Here is a 15,063-nt window from a genome sequence, read left to right on the forward strand (position 1 = left end):
TTGTTGCTGCTGCTTCGAATGCTAATGTTCATTCACAGCTTATAACAAGGCTCAAATAAATGTCAAGTGAGATTTATTATTCCGGCTGGATATGCTCCGTGCTTCCGAGATCAATGGCTTTAACTAGTCCATTAAAGCATGCCCTAGAGAGTAATACGAGTGCATTCATATTATTAGAATGCATGTTTTAATTTTTTATATACACCGGTACAGTATACATTTGAGTTTTTCTTCACAATGCTGTTTTCACAGGCTTTGCTCTGCACTAAAATTTCAAATGGACCCCCACTGCATTTTCAAACATTTATTCCAGATGACTTGTGCCACCATGTGCAGCGCTGCCCTATAAGCCTGCCTGACTTGCTGGGCTGAATCCTTCAGACAAGGATTATGAGCACAGTTTGAAATGCGGTCACAACTGTGGTAATAAGAGTCCGCCGTTGCGCTGGTTAAGCAGGAGAACATGATAGTGCGGCTGGGTCACATCTTGCATAATTGCATTAAGTGTCCCTATCTGGGAATACTAATTCACAGCCACGGGATTAAGATGCATACTACCCCGGCCCTAAATCCCAGGCTTGTGTGTCTTTGTTCGGTTGCTTCCGGGTGTGCTTGCAGCGAGGGTGTTGTGTCCGCGACACTCCCCCCCCCCCCCCCCCCCCCCCCCTGCAGACAAGCCATTATAGAGCATATCCGAATCCTCCGATGAATGAGAAAATAATCGTGGGGATCAGAGCCGGTGGCCCTGCAAGCTGTCATTATGTTATATATATGCTAATGGGGAGCGCTGTGATGGAGGAGCCAGCGGTGGTATGGTATGTGCGCAGGAGAAATGGACAGCCACCAAAATGATAAGGCTTAGAAATGAAGCTGCACCTCAAAGGGTGCCCGGGCGCCGCCGTGGCTCCGATAGCCTCTGACAGGTACAGAATTAGGGTCAGTTAAACCATTTAGGCCTGACATCGAAATATATATATATTTTTTTTTAAATAGCAGACCTACAAGTTAACTATGAGCTTGTAGATCTGCTATTTTTCAATAGCTAAAGTAGGACAGAATGCTTGAAAACACCAAAAGGAGCTCCCGCCCAGAATGCGTTAAGAACTGTGGAGAGTGCCACTTAAATGTGTCCTTCGCCGTCAAATACGATGCCGCACGCGGAATACTTCTTTTCACCTGAGGTGTATTGAAGATTACAGTCATATATTTGGTTTTTATTTAGATTATTATAGCTGAGGAACTTAAAATGGGCGGTGTCCCGTTGACCTTATTGCTGTTGGGATACGGTAAGGTTTTGATGAAAGACGTTTTATTTTATGTGGGGAAGACAGTATTCCCCCTAATATGAACGCCTCATCTACGCAACACAACTTTACTTAACAGTCAACACTGCTTTTACCTTCCAGGAGGAGAGTGGCGCATAAAGTATAACCGGGCCATTCGTGAGATAGAGTTCGTCAAAAAGAAACTCCAGCAGGACTTTGAAGACAAGTTGGAGACGGAACAACAGAGCAAGAGACATCTGGAACGGAGGGTAAAACCTATTTTCATGTTTCAGCAACAAATGCCGTGCGAGACGTCGAGGACACACATTATGCAAATTTGACCATTTTGGTTAAATAGACACCTTTAGAGGTTCAGTAACAGGAACTTGCCAAGTTGCTGACACTCTGTCTTAAGTGTGGCTGAAACTACAGCAAGAAACATTTCTTTAGTGACCTTTCTATTTTACTACTATAACATGTGTTTGGCTGGCATATGCACGGGATATTTGTTGCATACACTACCTCAGCCTGGATTGGTATCTGCTTACTAAGGACAGACTTCTGTCTGAGGACAATGAGTCCAGGCAGACACTCTGACTTCCAGAGTGAATGAGACGGTCTGTCTTCTCATTAGCATTTTCATACCACTAAGTGTACAGTTGTACTACAGTCAGTATAGTATGTGTATGCACGTGCACTGCAGGCGGCTGACTTGCAGACAGACAATGAGGACGTGCAGCGTGCTGTGCAGCAGCTGAAGAAGAAATGCCAGAGACTGACAGCGGAGCTTCAGGACACCAAACTGCATCTGGAGGGCCAACAGACCCGCAACTATGAGCTGGAGAAGAAACAGCGCAAGTGAGTATCACATGAGCCTGTAGCATCATCTGTACATAGTATAGGTGGATGGATGAATGGATTGACGAAAGTATGTCAGGCAGGTAGCGTCAAGTGGCTTTGTAGCCACAGAGCCACTGGAAAAGGTTCTTAAATAGGTTCTCCTGGACAATCAGGTTATGGAAAAGCAAAAAATAAGCGTGGCACTACTAGACCCTTACTGTTTGGATATTTACAAGCAAGTTGTTTAAATGAGAAAGAGAGAGAGATGTTGCCAAGGTGACTGCACTCGTTCCTACGAGACGTATGTTTTTGGAGACATGGAACTATCCAGTTGCTGGTGGTGCTAATAATACTCTGCCGTGCCGCCTGACGAAAGACGTTGCATAACAGCTTTAGCTTTAAACAGAAGCACTCAACGTATGAGTAAGCAGCACATAGATTTATGTTGTGAGGACTGAGGATGTACTAGAAACGAGTGGTTTCCAAACGTTTTAGCTCAAACCCAAAAGAGAAATGAGACGTTTGCCCAGGACCCAAACTAGTGAAAATAGCAGATCTACAAGCGTGTTGCTTTGCAACCTTTTAGATTGTCTATTTTCGCTACTTTAAAAGGAGGCTGAAACCTTGACAGTCAAACGTGCCAATGAAATAAACAGTGATATAGTGACATGACATCACATTATTACCCCTCCCCCTTTATCATACAACTACAGCTGTGGGTGCGGCTTCAGTTCAGGTGGATCACCACCCATCACCACCCACCAGGCAAACCAGGCATACTTAATGAACTGGTGGGCGTGTCCCACCAAATTACATTTTAACACATTGATTGCTAGAGTTTTCTATTTGCTCAGGCTTGGTGGTGCTGAGCGATTAACATTGGGACTTCTGAACTTTTTCGGGGCCCACAGCGAGGGGCCTCTTATAGCGAGAATCACACCGCATAAATCAAAAGGAAGCCAAACTAGTCCACTTCAATTTAAAAAAAAAATTATGATTCTACCATCTTCCATTCTGGAGATATTGACCTTTTTCTAACACCTGCTTTTCGCAGCACGCTGCTCTTTTGAAAAAACAGCAGAGATATGGAAGGTTGAAGTTGACAGACATTGACAGAAAGATATAAAAATGAACACAAATAATATCATATACATACTACACACTGAATGAAAGCCCTGAATGTCTACTTTTAGGAGGAAAACAAATACACATGGTCCCATGTATAGTTTGTCAGTAATTGGCTATTGAATGCAGCTTGCGCCCACCAGAGAGGATTTCAGAAAATGCATGGACCAGAAGAACTATTATTCACAAAATAAGGCCTATAGCGAAATGTACATACTATATACCGTATGAAACAGAAGACTCTCTGCTTTCATAAGAAAAATACTTCTACTGTAATAATAATGAAAATCACACCCCTGTGAAGTGAGCAGTGCAATGTTGCGCAAGCTGCATTCAATAGCCAATTACTGACAAACTATATTTGTATATATTTGTATATTTGTTTTCCTCCTAAAAGTAGACATTCAGGGCTTTCATTCAGTGTGTAGTATGTATATGATAATAATTTATTTATGTTTATATCTGCCTGTCAATCTCTGTGACTTTAAACCTTTATAACTCGCTATGATAACTTCATGAGGAAATGCTCACTTCACAGGGGTGTGATTTTTATTATTATTACAGTATTAGTTTTTTTCTTATGAAAGCAGAGGGTCTTCTGTTTCATACGGTATATAATATGTACATGTCGCTATAGGCCTTATTTTGTGAATAATAGTTGGACCTGAACAACTGCATTCAATATCCTACTGACAAACTGTACATGGGATCAATATTATGTATTTGTTTTCCTCCTAAAAGTAGACAATTAGGGCTTTCATTCAGTGTGTAGTATGTATATGACAATAATTTATTTATGTTTATTTTTATATCTGCCTTCAGAACGATAGTATAACGGTGAGATGCGTTACTGGATCGGTGAGTTTAGTGGTTGAGGTTGACATGTCTGGACATGTTTGAGGAAAGAAGCACAGGAGAGAGAGATGATCAAATAACTGGCTGCTTTGTTGGACAACGCTATCTTCACTTTGTTTGGGCAAAGAAGCAGAGATCAGCGATGGAAAAGAGTTTTATCCACGGCAGATAAGTAATGACGTATTATCGAGGGACCGCCATGATCAACTAACTGCCTGGGACCGAGGCTACGTTGTCACCAGCCAATGCAGCCATCGCTATCCGTTGTGTGATTGTAGCCTTTTTATTCATTATAATTGCAGTGATAAGACCTATATCACAGCCGGGCGTCTCTCTCGATACCGTGGATATAGCCTACATCCACAATCACACAACGGATAGCGATGATGGCTGCATTGGCTGACGAAGACGTAGGCAGTAAGTTGATCATGGCGGTCCTTCGATAATACGTCATTACTTATCTGCCGTGGATATAAAGCTCTTTTCCATCGCTGATCGTGCTTCTTGCCCAAACAAACAAAGTGAAGACGCGATGGCGATCCACACAACGGATAGCGATGGCTGGTGAAGACTGAAGACGTAGCCAGGCAGTTAGTTGATCATGGCGTGTGCCGTGTGCGTGTTGAAAACGTTATGAAATGGCGATCGTTGAAGATTATTCTTGGTTTATATACTGGCAGAGGGCAAATCGACACGACTGCGTTATATCTTTTTCCGAGAATGAGAGAGCGGTGCAAGGCGATTACAAGGCGCAGTGTGGCCTGGGGCCAGGGAACTCAAACTGCAATGCGATCCGGGCAGAAGAGACTCAGACTCCCCCCACAAAGATTCCTCGGGAGAAACCATGTAGAAACAGGAGGGGAGGGGGAATCGAGTGTATTCACAGACACTAGACTACTACTAGAGTATGGGTAACTCCATTTTAGATGCCCTGACATCTGCGTTGGTCTATGCCGTTGCCGTGCAGACCCATACGTGTAATGGAGGCATTGGAGGAGGGAGCGTCTTCGCCACAGACAGACCTCTTTTCAGGAGGGAGGGGCTTTTTACTCCCGGATCACATATTGGAGCTTCCTGGAGACGATCGCTGTTATTTTCCTCGGTGTCCTGGAGCATAGGACGTTGATGTACAGTAAGCAATAAAAAAACGTATAAAACGTATACATACGCTTCGCGCGTACGGCGTTCGATATTAATAAAGCGTATGGATACGTTTCCAGCATTTTTTGTGTTAACAAATACTGTACACTTTTTTGAAAAAAAATATTCATCATTTATAAATGTATTATTATCATACTATCATCATACTATAATTCTAACAATGTCTGTCTGTGTGTCACTGTGACTGCCGTAGCTCCTCATTGCCTGCACCAATCACTCCCACTTTTCACACAGGCATTGACCATATGAATATGGAGGGCGTAACGAAGCCCTTTCTTCGATTTGCCACATTAATGATTATTAATGAATTTATTAGTCAATTACAAACGCACCCGGGCGCAGTACCCCCCACGGCCACAAGGGGGGGGGGGGGGGGGGGGGGGCAAATATCTCACAACGGGTAAGGGCTAGTTATTATAATATATATATATATATAAAAATAAAAAATAAACGTTTTACTTTACATTTAAATGGTATACCTGTTCCTTCTACCAGACAGACCAGCACCCGGTTTGTCTGTTACACCACCATGTTCAACCTGTTGCAGAGCAGCTCAGCTCGTGGCATCTAATAAAGCTGTCATTTCATTGCAAGGGTGCACAGGTATATACAGTCTGGTGCTATTGCTGCCTCCATAGGAAAACAATTCTTCAGACTCATTTTTGGCAATTAATGTAAAGCATGCACCTTCCATTCCCACAGCATGGTTATAACAGGTGGCCACGGCCTTATGGAGACGCCCTCACTGTTAGTCTCCCAGCCATCTGCACACACATTGACTGTCAAATTAATCAGTGCTCGGCTGTCCCTGGACAAACTCGTCTGTCTGTCTGTCTGTCTGTCTGTCTGTACACACGCGCACACACACACACACTATAGATACTGTATTATGAAACGCCTCACTCCTTTGTCCTTGATGAGTGACTCAGACATCTGGACTTAGGACACAGTAGTGACTCATTTGAATTGTGGAGGCGGTCTGTAATCGCCGGCGTTGCATTGGCTGATGTGGAAAATGACTCCAGACTCTATAAGCACTTCAGAATTCCATGGCTGTGGCAAACCGTGAACTCTCCCCGGTGGCTCATTGAAGACGCTTTCGGGGGAGGAATTACTTTGAGTTGTGCTCCGGGAGAGAAAGGGAGAATTACACCGAGCTGACAGCACAGAACACTTAACAGTTTAACATGGCCGCCACGCTGACAGTTGAATAAAACATGTGCACCGTTATAATCCAAATTTAAATGAACGGTACAGATACGTTCATAACGATAACAACAGTCACGTCTGTGTAGTGAGATTACCCATACTAATGAGACAACATTCATAACATAAAGAAAGTTACAGAACGAGTAAGGTTTCTGAAAGTTGCAGATTATACAGTATACATTTGCTGATAGAAATTGTTCTAATAAGGGAATTTCCTCACTTGATATTTGAAAGTAATAGTATATAGTATGTGTAATCTCTGAGCGCAATGGACAGTAGAATATGGTCGCAGTCTTCAGTAGTAAATATTCATCATCCCACTCAAGTGTGTGTGTGTGTGTGTGTGTGTGTGTGTGTGTGTGTGTGTGTGTGTGTGTGTGTGTGTGTGTGTGTGTGTGCGCGTGCGCGTGTGTTTCAGATTTGACCTGGAACAGGGCCAATCTCAGGCGGAGGTACAGAGAGAGAGGAGCCAGAGAGAGAAGCTGGCCAGAGAGAAGGACATGATGACTGGGGAGATGTTCAGCCTCCGCCAGCAGCTGCAGGTACAGTATGTACAGTAGGCTGCACCACAAACACATACCCTTCATAGAACCTGATGTCCTTGCAGGGGACCATGCATCTGGTCTACCATGTCTATATATGGCACAATGGGGTTGTTCCGGGTTCCGTGTGCGTGCGTGTGTGTTTGCGTGTGTGTGTGTACAGTGGTGTCAAGTACTTTTGCTCAAGTACTGTACTTAAGTACAATTCCAAGGTACTTTTACTTCACTGGAGTATTTCCATTATTCTGTACTTTTACTTCTACACTACACCTCAGAGGCAAATGTTGTACTTTTACTCCACTACGATTAGTTGAAAACTTTAGTTGCTAGTTATTTTATAGATTTTGTTTACAAAACATACAAAACTCATCACTCGGCAGGACAAGGACCTTGAGCTGTGTTTCTAACGTTCTCTCATCACTCGGCAGGACAAGGACCTTGAGCTGTGTTCTGCCAACCTGAAAGTGCAGCAGTTAGAGGCGGAGCTGCACGACCTCACCTCCAAGGAGTCCACGGACGAGGCCTCGCTGGCCAAGGTCAAGAAGCAACTCCGCGACCTCGAAGCCAAGGTCAAAGACCAGGAGGAGGAACTGGACGAACAGGCTGGAACCATCCAGATGCTGGAGCAGGTATGAGACATGGGCGAGGGGCACGTTGTGTTATGGAGCAGGTATGATTGACTGGAAAGAGGAGAGGTCGCACAACTGGAAAGAGGAGAGGTCGCACAACTGGAAAGAGGAGAGGTCGCACAACTGGAAAGAGGAGAGGTCGCACAACTGGAAAGAGGAGAGGTCGCACAACTCGTTGCAAGTTTTTAGGAGCAGGTATGAGACATGGGCGAGGGAACCATCCAGATGCTGGAGCAGGTATGAGACACATTGTGTTATCGCTGAATTCACAACAGCAGTGTCCGCGTTAGTTTACGGCGCAAACTAATGGATAGGATGGATAGGATCAGGAATGAGTACATCCGAGGGACAGCACATGTTAGGTGTTTTGGAGATAAAGCCAGAGAGGCCAGACTGAGATGGTTTTGGACACGTACAGAGGAGGGATAGTGAATATATCGATAGAAGGATGCTGAGGTTGGAGCTGCCAGAGGAGGAAAACCAAAGAGAAGATTTATGGATTTAGTGAAAGAGGACATGAATTTAGGGGAAGGCCGAAAGGAAAAGAAAAACCGCTAATTTAATAGTACTTTAATAGTATTTAATAGTACAATATTTGATATATTAGATATAAGGTTTTCTTTACTTTGACGCAGAGCATGTGAGCGGAGCGGAGCGCGGAGCGAGGGGATTTTGACGTGAGCGCGGATCGGGTTTTTATATATTTTTTATTGATTTTTGAAGGGACAGACAGTAGGCTGACAGGAAACGGGAGAGAGATGGGGGGATGACATGCAATAAAGGCCGTGTCGGGTCCGGGAGTCGAACCCGCGGCACACTGCGACTGGATTACCAGTCCGGTGCCCAGACCGTTACGCTACGGCCTGGGCCTGGATCGGGTTTTTAAATGGGTCAGATAGACTTCCGGAGCGAGAACTGTCCTCCGCTCCGAGCCGCTCCGTGCACACGGCACGGCACTGTGCAAGCTTGGCTAGCAGTTTACATCAATCATTGCCTCTCAAGCAGGCCCGGCACCACGGGGGGGGCAAAGGGGATATTTGCGCCCTTAAATCAACCTCTTTGCCTTTTGTGCCCCCTCAAAATCTCAATTGCCCCCTCGGTCTTTCATCCTGGCGCCGAGCCTGCTCTCAAGCCCATACCCGTAATCTGCTTCACGGACTGTCCATGAGAATAGACAGACATTGCGTGTCGACAGTTTACATATCTGTTCTTTTGGATTTGGACACATGACGATGGGTAGCCTAAGGTACATTAAAACAAATGCCATACTTCGGTTGATACATTTGAACTGGGTCTGTTTTAATTATTCTATGATATTTTAAATAACGAAATCAAGCTAATTTACATCATGCTCCAAAAAAAACGAAGGCCTTCACGTTTAATTAGCCAATTTCAGGAAAACAGCATTTTATTTTTCCCCCCCGTCATTTCTTTCTGCTGAGCGGAGCGGGCATCTGAGTGGAGCTCGGAGCGAGCCCGGAGCGGGGAGCGCTCCATGCGTAAATGAAGGTGAGCGCTGAGCGCCGTGGGGGGAGATGAACGTGAGCGCGGAGCGAGCGTAAACAAAAGCCGCCGAGAGCGAAGAGCGGAATTATCGGCCGCTCCGCTCCGCTCACATGCTCTGCTTTGACGCTATACTTTTTGTTGTCGAGCGTCTCTGTAGACTTTGCACTGACACACCATGTATAAGGCTCGTACGACCCTTTCCTCAAGTGTTGTTTGAAAAAAACTGCCTAATGTAAACATGTGCGTCAGTCGTGTCGACCCTGCTGAGAAGGAGCCATGCGATAAAGAATAACATCCATGGCATATATTTGTTGTGTCTGTTTGAGGTGCGTCACACTGTTGAGCACAGCATCTGTCTCCTCACTCTTCAGGCCAAGCTACGCCTCGAGATGGAGATGGAGAGACAGCGTCAGAACCAATCCAAAGAAATGGAGAGCAAGGACGACGAGGTGGAGGAGATCAGACAGTCCTGCAATAAGAAGGTCTCATCATTTCTAACACCTCTTGAATCAACGATAAATAAGGCTCAATAAGGGAGCTTTGACAGCTTCCTTTGCAAACACACACTTGTGCATGAAACCGTGTGTTAAACTACTACAGTATGCTCATACATTCCACCAATGCCTAACATGACCTTGTTAATGTCTTGGATGCTTAATACTCCGTTTCAACCGCATGTCGTCAGACTAGTAGATATTTACATTTTTTATCTCATACTGTGCCACATCAAAGTTTTTGTCTGTAACTACAGTATGTGCATTACACTGTGATTACATGCTTCACTGTCCTCTGAACATCGGCCCATTTGTCTTTGACCTGTGAGAGCAGTCGTGTCCTGCTGTGATAGATGGGGTTGTGTCTGACTTTGTTAGGCGTCGTTATGTGAACCTATGTGTGTGCGCGTGTGTGTGTGTGGTGTGTGTGTTGTGGTGTGTGTGTTGTGTGTTGTGTGTGTGTGTGTGTGTGTCCTACAGCTGAAGCAGATGGAGGTGCAGCTCGAGGAGGAGTATGACGACAAGCAGAAAGTGTTGCGTGACAAAAGGGAGCTGGAGTCCAAACTGCTGAGTGCTCAGGACCAGGTAATGGCTGCACACGTTTTTGTGTGAGTGTGCACACCCTCGCGCTCAAGTAGAGCACTTATTGCGTATTGCAGTCGGAAACCCTTTAAAAGATTCCCTTTGGAGTCTACTCTTGTGCTGTGGGTCTCTGAAGTAGCACACAGTAGTATTTTGACACGGTGATGCTATAGTAAAGTGCCTTGTGTTTCAGGTGGGCCAAAGGGATGTGGAGACAGAGAAGAAGCTAAAGAAAGATCTTAAGAGAACCAAGGTGCTGCTGGCTGACACCCAGATCATGCTGGACCACCTGAAGAGCAATGCCCCCAACAAGAGAGAGATCGCCCAACTTAAAAATCAAGTACAACACTATATTTACTAAAAAGGGGTGGTGGAAGTGGAACAACACTAAAGGTGCGTTCAGACCAGGGGGGCAGTCAGACAGATATTTTGTGAAGCCACTGAGGAAATCGGGATTTCCTGAAAGTTCATATAATGGCCTGTTGTGGCGCTGTCATTGGACCCAGAAAAACCCATAGCCCCAGAGAAGTCCATGTATTTGGGCCCAACTCCTTAATAAACATGGTCATGAATACTTTCTTCTTCCAGTCACTAGTTTAAAGTCTCATTTCTCATTTCATAATATTATTTTTGGAAAATTATGGTCCCATTAATTTAAAGAAATGACCATAAAGTCGCGCATGTTCTGAGGGGCGTGGCTACCGTTACAGTCTATGATCGGGATTCCCCTCCCACTCGAGTCAAAATAAAAACCAACGGAGAAGAAGGGGGGGGGGGAAGTCCCGCCTCGTTGTCTGGGCCAGCCAATGGGACAGCTGGGCCCAAACGGATCTAGAAAGATGGCGACTTACAATACAAGGACTGAGACAGGCTTCATTTTACGTTCATGTTAGACCCGGAGAACGCTTTGTCCATATTTTTTACAGTCTATGGTTCAGACTTGAATTTAACCCATTCTGAACAGGTACCCATTTTGGTGTTAGCATCATGTTATGCTTTAGCTATTGAAAAATAGCAGATCTACAAGCTCGTAGCGCGCCACCGAGTGGCGCGCTACGAGCTTTTAGGTCTGCTATTTTTGAAAAATCGAAGAGCGACTGACATTTTTAGAATCTGATCTCAGGTCAGAATGGGTTCATCAGACCACTGTGTGTCCAGAGGAAACCTCGTATGAATCTGATCTCAGGTCAGAATGGGTTAAATATTCGCCTCGGTTCATCCCGTTTGTGCTGCGCCAGGTCGCTCCACGGCCCGTTCGTGGCGCTCGTGCAACTTCTCATCTTTGCTTTGACTTTGTATGTACAGTAATCGTCTAACCATGCATCTAAGTCTGAACGCACCTTATGAGTCTCCATAAGACTGTATATGAAGGTCGGGCGTATGCTGGTCATAATGCATTATAATCTCATGAAACTGCCGTTAAAACTACCAGGTAACACTTTAGTTAAAGGTCAGGCCTAGAAGCTAATGCTTGTAAACACGCAACATCGTGACATTTTGAAATTGTTTGAAAAGAATGAAAATACTGTAGGGATGTTGAAAGTGGTTAAATAAACCTCTGCAGTTCAACTTGCCTGGCTTTGTGACCATCCTCCCAACATTATTTATTGAGCAAGACAAACTGCACGTTCGACATGAACGCATTTGCACTTGTTTCTTCTACCTTCTTTTTAATCATCGTCAGCCTTCTGAGTGTTGTGGTGTTTGTAGAGACATCCTTGACCAATCACCACAGCTCATTCTCATCCGCGCCTATCTTCCTCCATTGTCCTTCCTTTCTCTCCCAGCTGGAGGAGTCGGAGTTCACGTGCGTTGCAGCCGTGAAGGCCCGCAAGGGCATGGAGATTGAAATGGAGGACCTGCACATCCAAATGGAGGATATGGTCAAAGCTAAGATGGCGGTGAGTCTGTGAATGGTAATTGCTGTACTGTTGTTAATTAAAGTATTCAACCCAAATAAAGTATCATTTGGGTTTGTACTGGTGTTGAAAAAACACGTCGTTTGTGGTCTGACAAGACAAGTGGTCTGATATTGACATGGAAGTGTACACTTTAGCCTGCTACAATACAATATTTGCATTTGCAACATCTATAAATCAGACATTAGCATTTTGAGTTTTGCTCCCACAGAAATATATTTTTGTGCAAACTGCAATTATATAAACCTTTCGTCAATCTTTGACTGAATAACTGAATCTCAGCATAGAGGGGGGGGGGGGACTCTTGAGGGGTCATTCACTCATTCTAAAACACACATTGTTATTTATTTAACCATTGCATGCTTCAGAACAAGCAAGCAACAAGATAAAGCAAATATTCTGCCAGTCGGGATACAGTGGACAAACCAACAGATGCATACACTATCTCTGCATGCATCGAGTGCTGAATGTTTCAGCACCACCGCTGATGGACAGCAACAGGCCATGCACGCTGTGCCTGTGACCCAGCACCATGCCCTTTTCACACACGCATCGGGAGGCAGTGGCTCAGGGGGTAGAGTGGCTGGATGGGAACCGCAAGGTTGCCAGTTTGAACCCAGGCTCCCGCAGAGTTAGTGTCGAAGTGTTCTTGAGCAAGACACTGAACCCCTGATTGCTCCTGATGTGCTGGTTGGTGCCTTGCATGGTTTCCCCCGGCATCGGTGTGTGAATGAATGGGTGAATGTAATGCACAATCTCTGTAAAGCGCCTTGGATAAAGGCGCTATATAAATGCACCATTTACCATTTAAATACCCAGGCGAGCAAATTAAGCGACATGCACACTTAGACAGCCTCCGCCTGACTAAGTATTACAGTAGTTAAAGTCAGAGTGCCGTGATTGTGGTACTTTTTCTGTTTTTTATGTGTCTATCTATGGAGTTAACTTTACTCTATAAACCTCATTTGACAGCTTTAGTTACTAGTTATTTTGTAGATTTGAATTATTATTACAAAACATACATTACCCACTTCAGCCCTATATACATTTCGGCCATTTCAAAATGGCAAATCTACAAGCTCACAATGCGTCGCAATGCGACACATTGTGAGCTTGTAGACCTGCTATTTTCAAAAGATGTATTTATACGTTTGATTTATACTTGAAATGAGACATTCTGCTTAAAGACTACTTTCTACTTTTGGTACTTTTAAGTACATTTTGATATTTTGAATTCTGGACTTATAATGAAGTGTTTCTATATTACAGTATTGATACTTTTACTTAACCCATTCTGAACGGGAACGCATTTTGGTGTTGGCATCATGTCGTGCTTTAGCTATTGAAAAATAGCAGATCTACAAGCTCATATCGCGCCACCGAGTGGCGCGATACGAGCTTGTAGGTCTGCTATTTTTGAAGAATCGAAGAGCGACTGACATTTTTAGAATCTGATCTCAGGTCAGAATGGGTTAATCAGACCAGTGTGTGTCCAGTGGATACCTCGTATGAATCTGATCTCAGGTCAGAATGGTAAAACATTTGAGTACTTTTTCCACCACTGGTTAAAGTTCCTTTGTTATGACTAGGCAACTCCGCCTTGGCCAGGTGCTCCAACAAACACAATTGACCGTATTCACGGATGGGGAAGCCGGTTCGGTAAGGTTATCTCTGCCGCTGCACAAGCCACCCCTACAGGCTAGTTGGGAACTATACTGTGAAGGAAGTGGAAAGAATCGGTCATCGATGTCACATCTAGTGTGGGAGAGATATCGTTGTCTACGGCCTCCCCAAGACCAGCATTAGGGGTTTGTAGTGACAGGGACTATAGTATAATACACATGGGAGGAATTGACATAATGACTAGATGAGAGAGAGGAAGAAAAAAAAAGACAAAGCAAAACAAAAACAGCTCTAATGAGCCAGGGGCCTGGAGCAACTCACACCCTACTGTTTCCTTCTCTGCCACAGCTGTGAACATGGAATAACGTGCAATAGTACAGTATCAGTATTAATGTCCACACCTCATCCAGCCATGGATATCTATCTTCAATTTTGTCTGCTTCTGCTATTGAATGACAGTCAAGTGACAGTCCTCGAATTTTTAGAAATGATTGTAGACAATGCTCTGCATGTTAATTGCTATGTCTGTGGCAAGGAAAAGGTCTTGGGGGAGTCTGGGTCTGTCTCTCTTAAAAAGAGTGGATGAACTGTATATGGAACACCTCCATAGCCCTGCTGGGCTGGCTGCACTTTCCCCCGCCTACAGTAAATGGTCCTGTTGATTATCTCCAATTGGTCGCATTCTCCAAGCTAGAACACTGGCCAGACTGTGTTTTATAGCCATTAGATGAATCCAGGACTGCCCAGGCCTGCTGGGCTAATGACCCTTTATCACATTCAATAGCTCACAGACAAAGCCTGACACTATTCTAAACTATCCTCTCTCTCTCTCTCTCTCTCTCTCTCTCAGTTGGATGAGCAGGTGAGCCGTCTGCAGAGGGAGAAGAATGACCTGCAGTCGCGTATGGAGGAGGATCAGGAGGACATGAATGAGTTGATGAAGAAGCACAAGGCTGCAGTCGCCCAAGTAAGCCATACTACGTTGACACACCAGAGTATGATGTTATATTTTAGCAGAGTATATGTATATATATATGCGCAGGTGGCTGCCACGTGAATTATGGTCAATGTAGCATGTTAAAATGAAGGCTGCCGTAGCCATTTGCATTACCCAGTTATTGCTCTTGTTTATTCTTTAGTAGAATGGATTTACAATGTGAGTAATATACTGCAGTTTATGTACAGTATGTTGCCAAGTCAATATACACTGCTATCAAAGAGAGACGCTGCTTGGTTGGTTCACAGCAGATGACATTAATTGAGGATTCAGGCTGTGAACAATAACGCAGCTGCACTGACGTTCCAACTTTCGT

At 44.5% G+C, this 15,063-nt stretch overlaps 1 protein-coding gene across 3 annotated transcripts in view; it reads left to right on the forward strand.

Moving 5' to 3' along the window:
• The window catches only part of LOC310860657 (unconventional myosin-XVIIIa-like), a 73,046-nt gene that overhangs the window by 41,934 nt on the left and 16,049 nt on the right, over nucleotides 1-15,063 (forward strand). For all 3 annotated transcript variants that reach the window (XM_083767731.1, XM_083767732.1, XM_083767733.1), the window contains 9 exons: nucleotides 1,407-1,534; nucleotides 1,969-2,123; nucleotides 6,874-6,997; nucleotides 7,426-7,626; nucleotides 9,504-9,614; nucleotides 10,107-10,211; nucleotides 10,402-10,548; nucleotides 11,996-12,109; nucleotides 14,601-14,717. In XM_083767731.1, coding sequence (XP_083623857.1) covers nucleotides 1,407-1,534; nucleotides 1,969-2,123; nucleotides 6,874-6,997; nucleotides 7,426-7,626; nucleotides 9,504-9,614; nucleotides 10,107-10,211; nucleotides 10,402-10,548; nucleotides 11,996-12,109; nucleotides 14,601-14,717 — 1,202 coding nt within the window. The remainder of the gene's footprint in view (nucleotides 1-1,406; nucleotides 1,535-1,968; nucleotides 2,124-6,873; nucleotides 6,998-7,425; nucleotides 7,627-9,503; nucleotides 9,615-10,106; nucleotides 10,212-10,401; nucleotides 10,549-11,995; nucleotides 12,110-14,600; nucleotides 14,718-15,063) is intronic.

This window comes from Protomyctophum parallelum, assembly GCF_964188405.1.
Source record: "Protomyctophum parallelum genome assembly, chromosome: 1".
NCBI classification, from domain to species: Eukaryota; Metazoa; Chordata; class Actinopteri; order Myctophiformes; family Myctophidae; genus Protomyctophum; species Protomyctophum parallelum.